The sequence below is a fragment of the Taeniopygia guttata genome, chromosome 1A (genome assembly GCF_048771995.1).
Source record: "Taeniopygia guttata chromosome 1A, bTaeGut7.mat, whole genome shotgun sequence".
In the NCBI taxonomy this organism is placed as follows: domain Eukaryota; kingdom Metazoa; phylum Chordata; class Aves; order Passeriformes; family Estrildidae; genus Taeniopygia; species Taeniopygia guttata.
The window spans coordinates 993483-1013804 of NC_133025.1; the positions used below are offsets into that span (position 1 = coordinate 993483).

Sequence of the window (20322 nt, forward strand, 5' to 3'; positions counted from 1 at the left end):
CTGACTGCAAAGGCTGTGGAGAATAAAACTCATATTTATTCAAAATACACTGCTGTTTCATACAGAGCTTCGCAAAGGCCAAATCCATTGGTTCTAAAGTGAAAATAAGGCCAAATCCATTGGTTCTAAAGTGAAAATAAGGCCAAATCCATTGGTTCTAAAGTGAAAATAAGGCCAAATCCATTGGTTCTAAGGTGAAAATAAGGCCAAATCCATTGGTTCTAAAGTGAAAATAAGGCCAAATCCATTGGTTCTGACGTGAAAACAACTCACAGCATTGGTGCACAGTGCTTGACGCACAGCGATAGAACTTAACTATAAACCATGTGAGAACAAGAGAGATAAAGAATTATTTATATTTTTTCCCAGGCTTTTGCCTGGCTAGAAACTCTCAATTTCTTTCTTTGACCGAATTTAAGACCCACAATTATAAAACGCCACAATCCCTCCAGGCACGGGGTGCGCTGGCCCTTTAAATGCGGCGGCGCGCGGGGGCGGGACCGGCGGCGCTGAGTGACGGGGGGTTTATCCAATAGGAAGGCAGAAGGAGGAGAGGACAGCCAATGAGCGGGGGGGAGGGTGGGTGGGCGGGGCTGGGTGGCAGCGGGGTCCGGTCCGGTTCGGTTCGGTCCCGCTCGGCCCCGTTCGGTCATGGCGAGACAAGCGCCGGTCCCCGCCGGGCCCCTCGGGGACGATTTCTCCTTCGTCAGCCCGGTGGCCAAGTACGTGCTCTTCTTCTTCAACCTGCTCTTCTGGGTGAGTGCGGGGACACCGCGACATCCCCAAAGGACGCCCGCACCCGGTGGGTGTCCCCATCCCTGCGCCCCGCGGGGACACCGCCATCCATCCCCGGGACCCCCATCCCGGGGATCGCACCGGCACCCCCAACTTTGGGAATGTCACCATCCCTGGTCCCTACAGGGATCCCAGATCTCCAAGACCCCCAGCCTTGGGAATGTCGCCATCCTGGTCCCTTTTGGGATCCCCCATCTCTGGGTCCCTCAACCCTTGGGAATGTCGCCATCCCTGATCCCTTTTAGGATCCCCCATCTCTGGGTCCCTCAACCCCAGCCCCCATTTCAGACCCTACAGAAGGGGTTTCCCCACTCCCCGAGGGATTTTGGGATCCTTTGTGTCCCCACCACTTCACTGGGACCCTCCCTGGCCCCACACAGGTGACAACTCTCCAGAGAGGGGGACAGAAGCCCCTCTTGTCTCCAGCCCGCTCCCAGGACATCTCCTGTAGGGAAGCCACAGTTTTCCGTGTTTGGGAGCCTTTTTGATGCTTTTTTCTAACATTTTATATTTTGAGTATTTTTTAATCTTTCAGCAACTTTTTTAAATCGTTTTGGAGACTTTTGCAGCGCTTGGGAAGTTTGGGATTTTTTTATGCTTGGGGTTTTTAAATGCTTTGGTGGCTTTTTTTTGCAGGGTTGTTTTGGGGGGTTTTTTTGTTGGTTATTTCCGTGTTTTCAACCCTATTTTTGAGGAAGTTTCTCACTTCCCATAAAACACGTCCCTGTGTCCAACCACCCAAAGAGGAACAACACTGGCTGGCGAGTGACCTGTGGGGAGGTGGGGACAGATGTGACCTCCAGGGAGGTGGGGACAGATGTGACCTCCTGGGAGGTGGGGACAGATGTGACCTGCAGGGAGGTGGGGACAGATGTGACCTGCAGGGAGGTGGGGACAGATGTGACCTGTGGGGAGGTGGGGACAGATGTGACCTGTGGGGAGGTGGGGACAGATGTGACCTGCAGGGAGGTGGGGACAGATGTGACCTGCGGGGAGGTGGGGACAGATGTGACCTGTGGGGAGGTGGGGACAGATGTGACCTGCAGGGAGGTGGGGACAGATGTGACCTCCCAAGAGGAGGGGACACAGCGGACACCGTGTGACAAGGGGAAACTGAGGCAGCAGCTGCAGCTGTGGTGCATCCCTGACTTTGGGGGGCTGCGGGGGGAGGTGTGCAGGTGGCATGGGGGTGGTGACACCTGTGGGGTCACCCGTGTCCCTCTGCAGGTGATCTCCATGCTGATGGTGGCCGTGGGGGTGTACGCCCGGCTGCTGAAGCACGCAGGTGAGCTCGGGGGCTCTGCAGCCCTGCTGGTTGCCAGCCAGGGGGGTGGCATGTGGGGTCCTGGTGGCGCTGGCAGTGCTGGTGACAACACGCCCACGGTGACAGAGGCGGCCATGGCGTGCCTGGCGGTGGACCCTGCCATCCTCCTCATCATAGTGGGCGTCCTCACCTTCCTCATCACCTTCTGCGGCTGCGTCGGCTCCCTGCGGGAGAACATCTGCCTGCTGCAGACGGTGAGTCCTGCCAGGGGTGGGGACCCTGGTGGCACCTCGGTGGTCCCCTCACCGTCACATCCTTCTTCCTGCAGTTCTCCATCTGCCTGACCATCATCTTCCTCCTGCAGCTGGCGGCTGGCGCGCTGGCCTTTGTGTTCTCTGATGAGGTACCGGTGTTGGGGGGCAGTGGGGGTGCTGGGTGACCCCAGTTCTGTCCTGCTGGCTGCCAGCCTCGCTGCTGTCCCCCCGTTGTCCCCCAGGCCCGCGGGAAGGTCAGTGAGATCATCAATGGGGCCATCGTGCATTACCGGGATGACCTGGACCTGCAGAACCTCATCGATTTTGGGCAGAAGGAGGTGACCGGGCGGTCTGCGGGGTCGGGGTGTCCCTCCAGCTCATGAGGACATGTCCCCATGTCCGTGTCAGGCTTAAATCTGTGGGGTGGCACAGGCTGGGGACGTTGGGTGGCTGTCCCAAGATGTGCTGCCCGGGCAGGGGGAGGCTGGGCAGGGCTGGGGTCACACACAAAGAGCCCTGAGTGCCCTGTCCCCCTGCCGTGGGCTGGGGTCCCCTCCCCGCTGAGCCCCATGCCCTGCCCGCAGTTCAGCTGCTGCGGGGGCATCTCCTACAAGGACTGGTCCCAGAACATGTACTTCAACTGCACGGCCACCAACCCCAGCCACGAGCGCTGCTCCGTGCCCTTCTCCTGCTGCCTGCACGATGCCAACCAGGTCTGTCCCCCCGGGGTGGCCTCAGGGGACAATGCCCTGGGCCTGTCCTCCCTTCCCCTGGGGCTGGGCTGGGCCTGGGCCCTGCCCACGGGGAGGGAACACGATGATGGCAACGTAGGAGCCCATCCCACTCTGGGGTTGGGTTCCACATCCTGCTCTGGGGTTGGGTTCCCCATCCCTCTCTGGGTTTGGGTTCCCCATCCCACTCTGGGTTTGGGTTCCCCATCCCACTCTGGGTTTGGGTTCCCCATCCCACACTCTGGTTTGTGTTCCCCATCCCACTCTGGGTTTGGGTTCCCCCATCCCGCTCTGGATTTGGGTTCCCCATCCCACTCTGGGGTTGGGTTCCCCATCCCACTCTGGTTTGGGTTCCCCATCCCACACTCTGGTTTGGGTTCCCCCATCCCACTCTGGGTTTGGGTTCCCCATCCCACACTCTGCGTTTGGGTTCCCCATCCCACTCTGGGTTTGGGTTCCCATCCCACACTGGGTTTGGGTTCTCCATCCCACTCTGGGTTTGGGTTCCCCATCCCACTCTGGGTTTGGGTTCCCCATCCCACTCTGGGGTTGGGTTCCCCATCCCACTCTGGGGTTGGGTTCCCCCATCACACTCTGGGGTTGGGTTCCCCTATCCCACTCTGGGTTTGGGTTCCCCATCCCACTCTGGGTTTGGGTTCCCCCATCCCACTCTGGGTTTGGGTTCCCCCATCCCACTCTGGGTTTGGGTTCCCCCATCCCACTCTGGGTTTGGGTTCCCCCATCCCACTCTGGGTTTGGGTTCCCCCATCCCACTCTGGGGTTGGGTTCCCCCATCCCACACTCTGGTTTGTGTTCCCCATCCCACTTTCCAGTATTGGGTTCCCCATCCCACTCTGGGTTTGTGTTCCCCATCCCACTCTGGTTTGGGTTCCACATCCCACACTTTGGGTTTGGGTTCCCCATCCCACTCTGGATTTGGGTTCCCCATCCCAATTTCCAGGCTTGCGTTCCCCATCCCACTCTCTGGGTTTGGGTTCCCCATCCCACTCTGGGTTTGGGTTCCCCCATCCCACTCTGGATTTGGGTTCCCCATCTCACACTCTGGGTTTGGGTTCCCCATCCCGCTCTGGGGTTGGGTTCCCCATTCCACTTTCCAGGTTTGGGTTCCCCATTCCACTCTGGGTTTGGGTTCCCCATCCCACACTCTGGTTTGGGTTCCCCATCCCACACTCTGGGTTTGGGTTCCCCATCCCACTCTGGGGTTGGGTTCCCCATCCCACTCTGGGGTTGGGTTCCCCATCCCACACTCTGTGTTTGGGTTCCTCCATCCCACTCTGGGGTTGGGTTCCCCATCCCACTCTGGGTTTGGGTTCCCCATCCCACACTCTGGGGTTGGGTTCCCCATCCCACTCTGGGGTTGGGTTCCCCATCCCACTCTGGTTTGGGTTCCCCCATCCCACTCTGGGTTTGGGTTCCCCATCCCACTCTGGTTTGGGTTCCCCATCCCACACTCTGGGGTTGGGTTCCCCATCCCACTTTCTGGTGTTGGATTCCCCCATCCCACATTCTGCTTTGGGTTCCCCATCCCACCCGCTGGGTTTGGGTTCCCCATCCCACTCTGGGTTTGGGTTCCACCATCCCACTCTGCCTTTGGGTTCCACCATCCCACTCTGCCTTTGGGTTCCACCATCCTACTTTCCAGGCTTGCGTTCCCCATCCCACCTCTGGGTTTGGGTTCCCCATCCCACTCTGGGCTTGGGTTCCCCATCCCACTTTCCGGGTTTGGATTCCCCATCCCACACTCTGGGTTTGGGTTCCACCATCCTACTTTCCAGGTTTGGGTTCCCCATTCCACTCTGGGTTTGGGCTCCCCATCCTAGTCTGGGTTTGGGTTCCCCATCCCACTCTGGGTTTGGGTTCCCCATCCCACTCTGGGGTTGGGTTCCCCATCCCACCCTGGTTTGGGTTCCACATCCCACACTTTGGGTTTGGGTTCCCCATCCCACCCTCTGGGGTTGGGTTCCACCATCCCACTCTGGTTTGGGTTCCCCATCCCACTCTGGGTTTGGGTTCCCCATCCCACACTCTGGGTTTGGGTTCCCCATCCCACACTCTGGTTTGGGTTTCCCATCCCATCCTTTGGGTTTGTTCACTCCTGGGTGGCAATGCTGTGGTGAGGTGGGGGACTTCTCCCTCTGCAGAGCTGGAATTGGCTCTTTGGGGCCAGGTGGCTCTGGAGGGCTGCCATGGGGACACTGAGGAAGGGACACCCCACCAGGGCAGGAGCTCCTGGTCACTCCATGGCTGCCCCCCAAGAGCAGAGAGCCCAGCGTGTTCTGTCCCCTGTCCCCTCTCCCAGGCTGTCATCAACACCATGTGTGGCCACGGGATGCAGGCCAGGGGCTACCTGGAGGCCAGTGCCTTCATCCACACCAACGGCTGCATCGACAAGCTGGTCAACTGGACCCACAGCAACCTCTTCCTGCTGGGTGGCATCACCCTGGGGCTGGCCCTGCCCCAGGTACGGGGCTGGGGGACAAGGGCCCCCAAAGCTCTGCTTTGTGGGGTTTACATGGGGAGCTGCCTCAATGGTGGCTGCTTTTGGGATGGGATTTGGGGTGGGGGAGTAACGCACATGTCAGGATAGGGGGTGACACTGCCTGGTGCCGTTCAGTACATCCCTCTCCCCCTTCCTCTTCCTCCCTCTCCCCCATCCCTCTTGCTCCTTCTCTCCCTTTCTCTTGCTTTTCTCTCCTTCCTCTCCCACTTCCCTCTTCCCCTTCCCTCCCCTTACTTTCTCTTCCCTTCCACCTCCTCTCTCATTTCCTTCACTGTTCCCCTTCCTCTTTCTCCTCCCTCTTCCTCTCCCCTTCTTCTTCCTGCCCCTTCTCCTTCCCCTTTTGCCTTCCCTTTCCCCTCCCTCTCCTCCATCTCCCCCTTTCCTCTCCCCATCCCTTTCCTTTTCCCCACTCCCTTCCTCTCTCGTTTCCCTCCCTGCAGCTGGTGGGCATCGTCCTGGCGCGGCTCCTCATCAACCAGATCCGAGACCAGATCAAGCTGCAGCTCTACAACCAACAGCACCGGGCAGACCCCTGGTCCTGAGCCCCGGGGGCATTCCCGAGCCCCGGATCCGCGGGGACATCCCGAGGGACATCACTGGATGCGGATCCGCGGTGGCCGTGGAGGAGATCCGTGCCTTTGGCAGCCGGTGCTGGGCTCGGCTGAGCTGAAGCGAGCCGGGGAACCGCTGTCTGTCCATCTGTCCGTCTGTCAGGATCGCTGTCTGTCTGCTGGCTCATCCAGCTTGGCGCTGGGGTGTGCTTCCCCACGCCGCGTGTGCTGGAGAAGGACGTTTGTCCGTCTGTCTGTGTGTCTGTGTGTCCGTGCACCGAGCTGCCTTTGCCCAGGCCGGGCTGTGGGACCGGGGACATTGCCACCATGGCCGGGTGTCCGTGTCGGTGTCACAGCCGAGGGCACAGCAGGGCTGGCCATTCCTTGGCTTTCCTGGATAACGTGGTTGGTGCCAGGCTGTGCCCACTCCTTGGCTTTCCTGGATAACGTGGTTGGTGCCGGGCTGTGCCCATTCCTTGGCTTTCCTGGATAAAATGGGGAGTGCCAGGCTGTGCCCATTCCTCGGCTTTCCTGGATAACATGGTTGGTGCCAGGCTGTGCCCATTCCTTGGCTTTCCTGGATAACATGGTTGGTGCCAGGCTGTGCCCATTCCTTGGCTTTCCTGGATAACGTGGTTGGTGCCAGGCTGTGCCCATTCCTTGGCTTTCCTGGATAAAATTGGGGGTGCCAGGCTGTGCCCATTCCTTGGCTTTCCTGGATAAAATGGTTGGTGCCAGGCTGTGCCCATTCCTTGGCTTTCCTGGATAACGTGGTCGGTGCCAGGCTGTGCCCATTCCTGGGATTTCCTGGATAACGTGGTTGGTGCCAGGCTGTGCCCATTCCTTGGCTTTCCTGGATAATGTGAGGGGTGCCAGGCTGTGCCCATTCCTTGGCTTTCCTGGATAACGTGGTTGGTGCCAGGCTGTGCCCATTCCTTGGCTTTCCTGGATAACGTGGTTGGTGCCAGGCTGTGCCCATTCCTTGGCTTTCCTGGATAAGGTTGGTGCCAGGCTGTGCCCATTCCTTGGCTTTCCTGGATAACGTGGTTGGTGCCAGGCTGTGCCCATTCCTTGGCTTTCCTCGATAACGTGGTTGGTGCCGGGCTGTGCCCATTCCTTGGCTTTCCTGGATAACGTGGTTGGTGCCAGGCTGTGCCCATTCCTTGACACTCATGGATAACGTGGTTGGTGCCAGGCTGTGCCCATTCCTTGGCTTTCATGGATAAAATGGGGGGTGCCAGGCTGTGCCCATTCCTTGGCTTTCCTGCATAACGTGGTTGGTGCCAGGCTGTGCCCATTCCTGGGATTTCCTGGATAACGTGGTTGGTGCCAGGCTGTGCCCATTCCTTGGCTTTCCTGGATAACGTGGTTGGTGCCGGGCTGTGCCCATTCCTTGGCTTTCCTGGACAATAAAGACACAAGGCCAGAGCTGCCAGCGTAGGGGACACCGTGGTGGCTTTGGTGACACAGAGGTGGCACCATGGCCCTGTGCTGTGACACCCCAAAACGAGGAGGGAAATGCGGCTGAAGCTCCTGGCCCGGCCTCTCGGAGCTGTCGCAAACGCGTGGGTGGAGTTTTTTGGGGTTGGGTTTTTAGGGTTTTTTTTTATTATTATTTTAATTTTCCCTTCTGTCAGGCTGGGTGGTCCCTCCCGGCTCTTTGTGTGCGGCCGGGAGGCTTCTTTCCCATTAAAAAACCCTTTTTTTGGCTTTTTTCTGCCTTCAAAATCCACCTCATCCCCCTGCCGAAATGTGATTTCTTCCCTCTCCGAGCAACGGCACCTCTCCGCAGAAAAAAAAGTGATTTTTTTCCCCTCCAAAATTCACTTTTCTTCCCGAAACTTCCCCTCCAAAGAGTTACTCCTCGCCCAAAAAAAAGCAAGTTTACTCTAAAAAGCAGCCACTCTCCAAAAAAATGGCTTTTCCCCCAAAAAACTCCACATCTTTTCTCCCCAAAAAGCAACTTTTCATCACCCAAAAAGTGTCTTTTGTCCCCCCCAAACTGATTTTCTCCTCCCAAAAAAGTACCTTACCTGTTAAAAAAAGGAACTTTCCTCCACAGAAATCAAGTTTTCTCCTCCCAATATTGTCTTTTCTCCCATAAAGTTGATTTTTCCCCGCAAAGAATACTCCCCCATCAAAAAAATAGCTTTGTTTTCCCCCAGAAAAAGTGTCTTTTGTCCCAGAAAAGTAACTTTTACTCCCCAAAAAGTAACTTTTCCCTTTAAAAAAGTAACTTTTCTTCTCCCAGAAGTGGCTTCTTTCCCCCACAGGCAACTTTTCAATAAGTGCTCCAAAAAGTAACTCCAAAAAGTAACTTTTTACTCACAAAGGCCTTTTCATCAGGACATTTTATTTCACAGAAAAAAAGCACCTTTTCCTCACAAGGGGGAACTTTTCCCTCACAAAATTGATATTTTCCTCATATTAAGTGATGTTTTTGTCATAAAAGTGATTTTTTTCTTTCCAAAACGGGACGTTTTCTTCATAAAAATTCTCAAAAATTGTGACTTTTTCCTCACAAAAATAGACTTTTTCTTCAAAACCGGGAACTTTTCCCTCACTATAGGTGACTTTTGCCTCAAGAGTGATTTTTTTCTCATGGAAAGGGAACTTTTTTCTCCCAAAAGGGACATTTTCTTTCAAAAAAGGGACTTCTTCCTCACAAGAGTGACTTTTTCCTCACAAAGTGCAACTTTTTCTCCAGAAAAAAAGAACCTTTTCCTCACAAAATTGACTTTTTTTCCTCATGTAGGAGTTTTTCTGCACAAGAAGGAACATTTCACCTCAGAAAAAGGAATATTTTCCCCACAAAATGTGACTTTTTCTCACAAAAAGCCACTTTTTCCTCTCAAAATGAACTTTTTCCTCACTTTTTAGCGACTTTTTCCCTCACAAAAAGCAACTTTTTCCTCATAAAAATGAACCTTTCCTCAGCAAAAGGAAACTTTTCCTGACCAAAAGTGCCTCTTTCCTCACAAGAGGAACTTTTCCCTCACAAAAGGAGACTCCTTCCTCCCAAAAAAAAAAGCATTTTCCCTCACTTTTTAGCAACTTTTTCCTCATAAAAAGGAACTTTTCCTCACAAAAAGGAACCTTTCCTCAGAAAAAGGAAACTTTTCCTCAGAAAAAGGAACTTTTCCTGACCCAAAGTGACTCTTTCCTCACGAGAGGAACTTTTTCCTCACAAAAGGAGACTCTTCCTCCCAGAGAAAAAGTATTACCCCTCACTTTCTACCGACTTTTTCCTCAGAAAAAGGGAACTTTTCCCTATAAAAATGAACCTTTCCTCAGAAAAAGAGAACTTTTCCTCACAAAAATGAACTTTTCCTGACCAAAAGTGACTCCTCACGAGAGGAACTTTTCCCTCACAAAGGGGGAATCCTTCCTCCCAAAAAAAAGCATTTCCCTCACTTTTTACCGACTTTTCACCTCACTTTTTAGCGACTTTTTCCTCACAAAAAGCAACTTTTTCCTCATGAAAATGAACCTTTCCTCACAAAAAGGCAACTTTTCCTCAGAAAAAGGGAAGTTTTCCTCAGAAAAAGGAAAGTTCTCCTGACCGAAAGTGCCTCTTTCTTCACGAGAGGAACTTTTTCCTCACAAAGAGTCCTTCCTCCCAAAAAAAAAAAAAAAAACCAAAAAAAAACCCCAAAAAAACCACATTTTCCTCACCTTTTACCGACTTTCCCCCTCACTTTTTAGCCACTTTTTCCTCATAAAAAGGAAATTTTCCTCACAAAAAGGGAACTAACTTTTCCTCACAAAAAGGAAACTTTTCCTGACCGAAAGCGCCTCTTTCCTCGCGGGAGAAACTTTTCCCTCACAAAGGAGAATCCTTCCTCCCAAAAAAAAGCATTTCCCTCACTTTTTAGCGACTTTTTCCCTCACAAAAAGCAACTTTTTCCTCATAAAAATGAGCCTTTCCTCACAAAAAGGGAACTAACTTTTCCTCACAAAAAGGAAACTTTTCCTCACAAAAAGGAAACTTTTCCTGACCGAAAGCGCCTCTTTCCTCGCGAGAGAAACTTTTCCTTCACAAAGGACCCTCCTTCCTCCCCAAAAACATCATTTCCCCTCACATTTCAGCGCCTTTCCCCTCACGAACCTCGTCCCTCGGCCTCCGCGGCGCTTCCCCCTCCCTCAGCCCGCCCCGGCGGGGGGCGCGGGCCGGGCCGGGCCGCGGGCGGCGGAGGAGGAGGAGGAGCAGCAGCAGCAGCGGGGCCGCTCCGCTCGCTCCCGGCCAGCCCAACAAAGGCGGCGGGGCCATGGCGGGCCCCTCTCCCCGCTGCCAGCCGCCCTAAAGCCCCGCCGCGATGTGGCCGGGCCGCGGCGGGCGGCGCTGGGCTCTGGCGCTGGCCCTGGCGCTGGCTCTGGGCGGCCGCTGCCCCGCCGCCCACAACGCCTCGGCCGGGCCGCCGCGCTGCCGCCGCCCCGCGCCCTGCGAGCGCCTCCGCTTCGGAGCCTGCCTGGGCTCCGCGCTGCCCTACGCCGCCACCTCCACGCTGCTGGCCACCGACTCCGCCTCGCAGGAGGAGGCGCACGGAAAGCTGCTGCTCTGGTCCGGTACGGACGGGACGGCGGAGGAACCGGGGAGAGTGCGGGAGAGGCCCGGGATGGGGATGGAGGGGGATGGGGAGCGGGGAAAGCTGAGGGGGGGAGAGGGGTGGGAGAGATTGGAAGGGGTAGTGGGTGTAGTGTAGGGGTTGGGGATGGGTAATGTATAGAAAAGTGTATAGCAAAGGGTTGGGGATGGGTAGAGTATAGAAAACTTTATGGAAGGGGGCTGGGGATCGGTAGAGTATAGAAAAGTGAATAGCAAAGGGTTGGGGATGGGTAGAGTATAGAAAAGTGTATAGCAAAGGGCTGGGGATGGGTAGAGTATAGAAAACTTTATGGAGGGGGGCTGGGGATGGGTAGAGTATAGAAAAGTGTATAGCAAAGAGTTGGAGATGGGTAGAGTATAGAAAAGTGTATAGCAAAGGGTTGGGGATGGGTAAAGTATAGAAAACTTTATGGAGGGGGGCTGGGGATGGGTAGAGTATAGAAAAGTGTATAGCAAAGGGCTGGGGATGGGTAGAGCATAGAAAACTTTATGGAGGGGGGCTGGGGATGGGTAGAGTATAGAAAAGTGTATAGCAAAGGGTTGGGGATAGGTACAGTATAGAAAAGTGTATAGCAAAGGGTTGGGGATAGGTACAGTATAGAAAAGTGTATAGCAAAGGGTTGGGGTTGGGTAGAGTATAGAAAACTTTATGGAGGGGGGCTGGGGATGGGTACAGTGTAGAAAAGTTTATAGAGGGGGGCTGAGGATGGGTACAGTGTAGAAAACTTTATAGCAAAGAGCTGGAGATGGGTACAGTATAGAAAACTTAATAGTAAAGAGCTGGGGATTTGTAGAGTATAGAAAAGTGTATAGAAAAGGGTTGGGGATGGGTAGAGTATAGAAAACTTTATAGAGAGGGGCTGGGGATGGGTACAGTATAAAAAAGTTTATAAAGAGGGGATGGAGATGGGTACAGTGTAGAAAACTGCATAGCAAAGGGTTGGGGATAGGTACAGTATAGAAAAGTGTATAGCAAAAGGCTGGGGATGGGCACAGTATAGAAAACTGTATAGCCAAGGGTTGGGGATGGGTAGAGTATAGAAAACGTTATAGAGGGGGGCTGGGGATGGGTACAGTAGAAAAAAGTTTATAAAGGGGGGCTGGGAATGGGTACAGTGTAGAAAAGTGTATAGCAAAGGGCTGGGGATGGGTAGAGTATAGAAAACTTTATAGAGGGGGGCTGGGGATAGGTACAGTATAGAAAACTGATTAAAAAGAAAATAGAGATGGGTACAGAGTAGAAAACTGATTGGAAAGGGACTGGAGATAGTTGCAGTATAGAAAACTGATTGGAAAGGGGCTGGAGGTGGGTACAGTGTAGAAAACAGGACAGAATGGCCTCAGAATGGGTGCAGCAGGAGACTGGGGATGGGTACAGTATGGAAAACGGTTTATCAGGGGCAGGGGGTGGGCACAGTGTGGACAAGAGCAGTGTGGGGGTACAGTGAGGCAGCCCTGGCGATGGGCATGGTGCCTCAGAGGCTGCACAGAGGGGTCCTAGGGCTGTGGGGACAGCAGGAGAACCACACAGAGAGGTCCCAGTGCTGTGGGGACAGCAGGAGAACCACACAGAGGGGTCCCAGGGCCGTGGGGACAGCAGGAGAACCACACAGAGAGGTCCCAGTGCTGTGGGGACAGCAGGAGAACCACACAGAGGGGTCCCAGGCCTGTGGGGACAGCAGGAGAACCACACAGAGGGGTCCCAGGCCTGTGGGGACAGCAGGAGGGTCCCACAGAGAGGTCCCAGCGCTGTGGGGACAGCAGGAGAACCACACAGAGGGGTCCCAGTGAGGTGTGGGTGCTGTGGGGACAGCAGGAGAACCCCACAGAGGGGTCCCGGTGCTGTGGGGACAGCAGGAAGGTCCCACAGAGGGGTCCCAGGGCTGTGGGGACAGCAGGAGGGTCCCACAGAGGGGTCCCAGCGCTGTGTGGGTGCTGTGGGGACAGCAGGAGGGTCCCACAGAGGGGTCCCAGGGCTGTGTGGGTGCTGTGGGGACAGCAGGAGGGTCCCACAGAGGGGTCCCAGCGCTGTGTGGGTGCTGTGGGGACAGCAGGAGGGTCCCACAGTGGGGTCCCAGCGCTGTGTGGGTGCTGTGAGGACAGCAGGAGGGTCCCACAGAGGGGTCCCAGTGCTGTGGGGACAGCAGGAGGGTCCCACAGAGGGGTCCCAGCGCTGTGGGGACAGCAGGAGGGTCCCACAAAGGGGTCCCAGCGCTGTGTGGGTGCTGTGGGGACAGCAGGAGGGTCCCACAGAGGGGTCCCAGGGCTGTGTGGGTGCTGTGGGGACAGCAGGAGGGTCCCACAGAGGGGTCCCAGGGCTGTGTGGGTGCTGTGGGGACAGCAGGAGGTGGCCGTGCCGGCGGTGGTGACGGCGCTGTCCCCTCCCCGCAGGCCTGCGCAATGCCCCACGCTGCTGGGACGTCATCCAGCCCCTGCTGTGCGCCGTCTACATGCCCAAGTGTGAGGATGGGCAGGTGGAGCTGCCCAGCCAGACCCTGTGCCAGGCCACCCGGGCACCCTGCACCATCGTGGAGCGCGAGCGCGGCTGGCCCGACTTCCTCAAGTGCACCACCGACCGCTTCCCCGAGGGCTGCCCGGTACGGCACGGCTCGCGGGCCTGGGGAGGGAGAGAAGGGCTGGTGTTGGTCAGCCTGGAGAAGGGAAGGATCCAGGGAGAGCTTCCAGCACTTTCCATGCCCTGAAGGGGCTCCAGGAGCGCTGCAGAGGGACTGGGGACAAGGCCTGCAGGGACAGGACACAGGGAATGGCTCCCACTGCCTGAGGGATGGATGGGATCTTGGGAATGAGGAATTTCCAGAGCAGCTGGGGCTGCCCCTGGATCTCTGGAATGTCCCAGGAAGGACTGGAGCACCCTGAGATCATGGCAGGTGTCCCTGGAATGAGCTTTGAGGTCCCTTCCCACCCAAACTGGTCCAGGATTCTGGGATTTGGGACACTCAGAATCCATCCTGAAGGTTTTTTATGGAAAATGGGGATAGAAAAGAGAGGGAAAGGGAAGGGAGACCCTTCATGGCTTCGTGAGATTCCAAGTGAAGGCCCTGGGTCCATGAATTTCTTGGAGAGGAGAGAGATCCAATGTCAGCCTGGGAGAGCTGGGAATGTTCCCCTGGAGAGGAGAAGGATCCAGGGAGAGCTTCCAGCACATTCCAGGCCCTAAAGGGGCTCCAGGAGAGCTGCAGAGGGACTGGGGACAAGGCCTGCAGGGACAGGACACAGGGAATGGCTCCCACTGCCAGAGGGCAGCCATGGATGGGATCTTGGGAATGAGGAATTCCTGGCTGGGCTGGGATTGCCAGAGCAGCTGGGGCTGCCCCTGGATCCCTGGAATGTCCAAGGAAATGTTGGACACTGGGGCTGGAGCAGCCTGGGACAGTGGGAGGTGTCCCTGCCATGGCAGGGTGGCACTGGAGGGGCTTTGGGGTCCCTTCCCACCCAAACCATGCCACAATTCCCTGGTGATTCTATGGAACCCAGCTGTCCCCTGCCCTCCACAGGGCACTGATGTCCATCTTGGCCACGGGGGTGTCTCCCCCTCCTCCTCCTCCTCCTCCTCCTCCTCCTCCTCCTCCTCCTCCTCCTCACGGCCTGGTTTCCCCTGTGGCAGAACGAGGTGCAGAACATCAAGTTCAACAGCTCGGGGCAGTGCGAGGCACCACTGGTGAGGACAGACAACCCCAAGAGCTGGTACGAGGACGTGGAGGGCTGTGGCATCCAGTGCCAGAACCCGCTGTTCACCGAGAAGGAGCACCGCGAGATGCACGTCTACATCGCCGCCTTCAGCTCCGTCACCATCTTCTGCACCTTCTTCACCCTGGTGAGACGCGGGCTCCTTTTGGGGAGCCGTCCCCAAAAAGGGGGGGCGGGCACCGAGCTGTGGCTTTCCCCCACCCCTCCAGGCCACGTTTGTCGCCGACTGGAGGAACTCCAACCGCTACCCTGCTGTCATCCTGTTCTACATCAACGCCTGCTTCTTCGTGGGCAGCATTGGCTGGCTGGCGCAGTTCATGGACGGCGCCCGCGACGAGATCGTGTGCCGGGCCGATGGCACCATGCGGCTGGGCGAGCCCACGTAGGTGTCACCTCTGTCCCCAGCCCGCCACCAGGGCTGTCCCCAGCACTGAGGAGGGCTCTGGGGGTCCGCTGTCCTCCTGCGTGTCCCCTCGCGGGGGTGGGTGACGCTCTTGCCTCACCTCTCCGCAGCTCCAACGAGACGCTGTCCTGCGTCATCATCTTCGTCATCGTGTACTACTCGCTGATGTCGGGCGTCATCTGGTTTGTCATGCTCACCTACGCCTGGCACACGTCCTTCAAGGCCCTGGGCACCACCTACCAGCCGCTGCTGGGCAAGACCTCCTACTTCCACCTCATCACCTGGTCCATCCCCTTCGTGCTCACCGTGGCCATCCTGGCCGTGGCGCAGGTAACGGGGCCACCGTCGCGGGGTGGTGGCTCAGGGTGTCACCCACAGCCTGCTGACCCTCCTGTCCCCGTCCCTGTCGCTGCCAGGTGGACGGTGACTCTGTCAGTGGCATCTGCTTCGTGGGCTACAAGAACTACCGCTACCGTGCTGGTTTTGTGCTGGCCCCCATCGGGCTCGTGCTCATCGTGGGCGGCTATTTCCTCATCCGGGGTAGGTGTGGTGGCTCTGCTCTGGGAAGGGAGGGGGTCACCGTGGCTGTCCCCACACCCTGACCCCCTCGTCCTCCCCGCAGGGGTCATGACGCTCTTCTCCATCAAGAGCAACCACCCCGGGCTGCTGAGCGAGAAGGCGGCCAGCAAGATCAACGAGACCATGCTGCGCCTGGGTGAGGCTTCACCAGCACCATTCCCCAGGGAATCCGCGCGGCAACGGGGACATTTTGTCCCCTGAAGTCTCACAGCCCCTTCCCAGGGGTGGCAGCAGCGGGGGACAAAGCTGTGGTGGTGGTGGTGGTGGCATAGCCCCAGTGCTGCGTCCTTGTCTCGGTGTCACTGGGGTTTGGCTGGATGTCCCTCTTCTCTTCCAGGCATTTTTGGCTTCTTGGCCTTCGGCTTCGTCTTCATCACCTTTGGCTGCCACTTCTATGACTTCTTCAACCAGGCCGAGTGGGAGCGCAGCTTCCGGGAATACGTCCTGTGAGTGGGACGGGGACAGGGCGTGACGGGGACACGGTGGCACCGCAGCGGGCAGCCCCGTGTGCCCCACCTGCAGAGCCGTGGGGGCCGTGGGCTGTCCCCCTCCTTACGGCCACTGTCCCCCGTGTGTCCCCGCAGCTGTGAGGCCAACGTGACCATCGCCACGCAGACCAACAAGCCCATCCCGGACTGCGAGATCAAGAACCGGCCGAGCCTCCTGGTGGAGAAGATCAACCTCTTCGCCATGTTCGGCACCGGCGTCTCCATGAGCACCTGGGTCTGGACCAAGGCCACCCTGCTCATCTGGAAGCGCACCTGGTGCAGGTGGGGCTCCCAAGAGTGTCACCCGAGGATGTCACCCCAGCTCCTTGGAGCCCTTCCTGCCCCATCCAATGAGATGTTGGAGGACATTCCCAGATGTTTGTCCCTCAGCAGCAGCTCAGGAGTGGGGTGGCTTCTCCCACGTGGCATTTGTGGGACACCTCCATCCCCAAGCCCATTCCCCAGCCTGGTGTCCCCACGTGCAGGAGGGGGAGCTGGGGAGGGTCCCTGTGCCCCCAGCTGTGACAGCTGTGCCCCCCTGTCCCCTCTGTGCCCTCCGTGTCCCCAGGCTGACGGGGCAGAGCGATGACCAGCCCAAGAGGATCAAGAAGAGCAAGATGATCGCCAAGGCCTTCTCCAAGCGCAAGGAGCTGCTGCGCGACCCGGGCCAGGAGCTGTCCTTCAGCATGCACACCGTGTCCCACGACGGCCCTGTGGGTACGTGCCAGGGGCAGGGGACGTCCCCAACAGCCCCCCAAAGTCCCCCCGTGACCGGATCCCCCTGTCCCCGCAGCCGGCTTGGCGTTCAACATCAATGAGCCGTCGGCCGACGTGTCCTCGGCGTGGGCCCAGCACGTCACCAAGATGGTGGCCAGGAGAGGAGCCATCCTGCCCCAGGACATCTCCGTGACGCCTGTGGCAACACCTGGCAAGTCCTTGGGGGACCTCGTGGGGAATTTCTGGGGGATGAGCCGGGCTGGGGGCAGTGGGGGTGTTCAGGGAGGGTGTATTCCATCGCGTTGATGGAATATTCAGGATGGATCCCTGTGGGATCAGGTGGGTGGTGGGGTGTGATGAGGGGCACGGGCAGGACGTGGCCACTCACAGCCACCTCACCCCACGTCCCCCAGTGCCACCAGAGGAGAGGGCCAACCTGTGGGTGGTGGAGGCCGACGTGTCGCCGGAGCTGCAGAAGCGCGGCGGCCGCAAGAAGAAGCGGAGGAAGAAGAAGAAGAAGGAGGTGACCCCAGACCCCGAGCGCTGCCCGGGGCTCTCCGCCATCCCCAGCAGCGTCCCTCGCCTGCCCCGCCTGCCCCCTCAGCCCTGCCTGGTGGCTTTTGCCCCCGATGTCCTGCCGGGCGTCCAGCCCGATGCCACCTTCCCCGGGGCCAACGTGCTGCGCGTGGTCAGCAGCCCCTTCTGCCCCGAGAGCCCCGGCCCCAGCGCCGGGCGCTGGCACCACAACGGGGGCCCCCTGTGGCCCCCCCAGCCCGGCTCCCTGCCCCGCCCCGGGGCAGCCAGGACTCAGGGCGGCCGGGCAGCGCTGGCCCCCATCCACTCTCGGACCAACCTGGTGGACGCCGAGCTGCTGGAGCCCGACTCGGACTTCTGATCCCGGCTGTGGGACGTGGGGAGGGCGTGGGGACACCAGAAACCAGCTGAGCCCGCGGGGATCCACCCCAAATGTTCCATCCAGCTGACCACGTCCCGTTTCTCCCCTTTGGAGGATTGCTCTCCGTGCACTTCCCAGCCTGGCGGGGTTTTGGGATTCCCTGCGGCATCGCTGGGAGAAAGGAGCTGTCAGCGGGTTTAAGGACCAGGGGGACGCTTGGGGACAGCCTAGATCAGGGTAGATTTGGGGCAGCTCTGCCCCACCCACGGCTAGAGGTACGTAGAGCTCACCCCCACTTGTGCCAATAGCAAATTTTTTACTATTTCTGATTTTTTTTAAATGTTTGTATCGTGATGCCTCTGCTCGGGGTGAGCCCGCTCGGGGCCAGCAGCAGCAGCAGCATCCCTGGTGTGCAGCCCTATTTTGGGTTCACCCCAATCCCTTCCGAGACCCCAAAGTGCCTTCCAGCTCCCCAGGGAGCTGAGCCAGACCCAAATCAGGATTAGTGGGGTGGCAGCACCAGGGAGATGGGAACAGGAAGCACCTTGGGCTGCGTGGGTGCTCCTGAGCAAAAAAAAACCACCCCAAAAACCTTGGGGTGCTCGAGGTGAATCAGGGTCAGCAACCCCCAGAGCAAAGCTTTTTTAATTATTTTTTTAGGATTAAAAAAAAAAATGAAAATCAAGTCACAGCAAACCCAGCGGAGCCCTGAGGCAGGAGGGCTCCAGTCCCTGCTGGTGTTTGGATTTTCCCTATTTTTATTAAGTCCTGGTAGGCTCCTGGCTTTTTTGTTTTGTTTTGTTTTTTGGGTTTTTTTTTTTTTTTGCTACCCCAGTGACCTCCACGGATTATTTTTTGCTGTGTAAAGGAAAAACCCTCCTGTATCAGTATTAAATTTACAGATTTTCAATCCCAGTGGCTGCTCTGGGCTCTTTTGGGGAGGGATCCATATGGGAAAACATTTTGTGGGGGGGAGTTTGTCCTTTCTCCTAAAAACTCCTGGTTTAAAAACTTTAAAGTGTTTTAAACCACTTTAAAGCACCCTAAAAAGTGTTTCAAACTGCTTTAAAGCACATTAAAAACTGCTTTAAAGTGCTTTGAACCCCCTGTTCCACCTGCAGGTGGGAGCTCTGAGGGGCTGGAAATGCCCTCGAGGGCTCTGGGGAAACTTTTGGGTACAAATGGGCAGTTTTGGGGACAAATGGGCAGTTTTGGGGGCAAATGGGCAGTTTTGGGGACAAAAGGGCAGTTCTGGGGACAGCCGGGGCCTGCAGGTGGCACCACGGGCTAAAATATCCCCCAAACCCCTAAAATTTGGGTAGCCCAAAATTTTGGGGTGCTCCTGGGTGGGGTCCCACTGAAGCATCCAAAGTTTCCCACAGCGCTGGTGCTTTGTTTTGGGGGGAAAAATGCTGCTTTTGGAAAATATCCTTTTCTTATTTTGCTTGAGAGCCCTGCAGCTGCAGGGTTTGGTTATCCTGCAAACCAGACCCTGAAATTTAGGTGGAATTGGTCAGTGAAAATTGCATTTTTCCAGTGTTTGTTATTTTTTTTGGGCTGATCTTGCTCCAGAGTCAAAGCTGGATGGTCTGGGATGAAACAAAATATTTCTCTTTATCTCCTTTTTTTTTTTTGGCTATTTTTTTTTCTCTTTTTATATATTTTATTTTGTGGCTTTCTTGGTGAAAAAGCCAGTTCTAACAAAACTGTTCCTACAAGATTTGCCATTTTGAAACAAAAACACCAAAATATTTTCATTTTTGAAGCAGCAGGAGATGTGCTGACGACATCACATCCCTTCCCAAAAAAAACCCACCTTGATTTGGTGCAGGGGGAGAAAATTTTGAAGGAAGAAAACTCCCCCAGTTTGCCAAAATCCAGCAAATTTCCCTGAAATATCCTTAGGGAAAAGCTCCAGCATTCCCATGGGAGGTGCAGGAGAGTGAAGTGCAGAGGGTCACACATCTCCCATCACCTCCAGAGGTGAAAAACGGGGGAAAAACAGGGAAATTTCAGGAAATTTGGGTAATATTCCCTTTGGATTCGCTGATTCCCTGTGATTTCACTGAACCACTGATCCCCGGGGAGAAATGTTGGCATTTTCCACCTATCTGGTGGAATTAAAAGGATGAAATCTCTGTTGGACCAGAGAACAAACCTGGAAAATGCAGTTTTTTTCCTCCTGCTCTACCTTAATTCTGTTTGTGGGAAAAACCAAACTCTGCTGCGGGTCTACGGCTCTCGAGGAGAATTTGGAATTTTGCTTTTCCAAGGCTGTTTTTTCCCAAACTTTCAGCCAAAATCATCCCAGCCTGGTGTCAGGGAGTGAGGGAGGGATGCAGCCCCGAGCTGGCTGCTCCTCACAAAGCCCAATTGTTGGAGCCTCCCTCCCCAAACTTCCCCTCCTGATATCCATTGTTTTTCCAGATAAATCACCAGGCACGGCCTGGATCCCTGGGATAACCTCTCTGATGCCTCAGGGTTTTAGTTTTTATATTTTCACATTCTGAGCTGCTTTAGTGTGTGGGTCTGAGCTTCACATTGTGGGATGGTGAGCTCTCTGCACAAGAGAGACTCCTTCCTCCCAGAAAAAAAGCATTTCCCTCACTTTTTACCCACTTTTTGCCTCACAAAAAGCAACTTTTTCCTCATAAAAATGAACCTTTCCTCAGAAAAAGGGAACTTTTCCTCAGAAAAAGCAAACTTTCCCTGACCAAAAGTGACTCCTCACAAGAGGAACTTTTCCCTCACAAAAGAGACTTCTTCCTCCCCCCCAAAAAAATCATTCCCCCTCACTTTTTAGCGGCTTT

General features: G+C 56.1%; 2 protein-coding genes and 1 long non-coding RNA gene across 3 annotated transcripts; 2 read left to right on the forward strand and 1 right to left on the reverse strand.

Moving 5' to 3' along the window:
• The first annotated feature begins 587 nt into the window (after positions 1–587).
• On the forward strand, positions 588–7829 carry TSPAN33 (tetraspanin 33). The gene is made up of 8 exons (XM_072918197.1): positions 588–756; positions 2023–2080; positions 2186–2313; positions 2388–2462; positions 2556–2651; positions 2898–3026; positions 5365–5526; positions 6006–7829. The coding sequence occupies exons 1-8, from the start codon at positions 652–654 to the stop codon at positions 6105–6107; spliced, it is 855 nt and encodes a 284-aa protein (XP_072774298.1). The 5' UTR covers positions 588–651; the 3' UTR covers positions 6108–7829.
• Positions 7830–8449: 620 nt separating this feature from the next.
• On the reverse strand, positions 8450–9710 carry LOC140680509 (uncharacterized). The gene is made up of 2 exons (XR_012051875.1): positions 9607–9710; positions 8450–9043 (listed from the first exon to the last, which is right to left on the reverse strand). It is a non-coding gene; the product is annotated as an uncharacterized lncRNA (long non-coding RNA).
• A 712-nt stretch (positions 9711–10422) lies between these two features.
• Positions 10423–18427, forward strand: SMO (smoothened, frizzled class receptor). The gene is made up of 12 exons (XM_030261618.4): positions 10423–10682; positions 13114–13319; positions 14348–14557; positions 14640–14812; positions 14944–15163; positions 15250–15373; positions 15456–15548; positions 15750–15858; positions 15997–16182; positions 16469–16617; positions 16694–16828; positions 17031–18427. The coding sequence occupies exons 1-12, from the start codon at positions 10433–10435 to the stop codon at positions 17510–17512; spliced, it is 2337 nt and encodes a 778-aa protein (XP_030117478.3). The 5' UTR covers positions 10423–10432; the 3' UTR covers positions 17513–18427.
• Positions 18428–20322: the final 1895 nt, after the last annotated feature.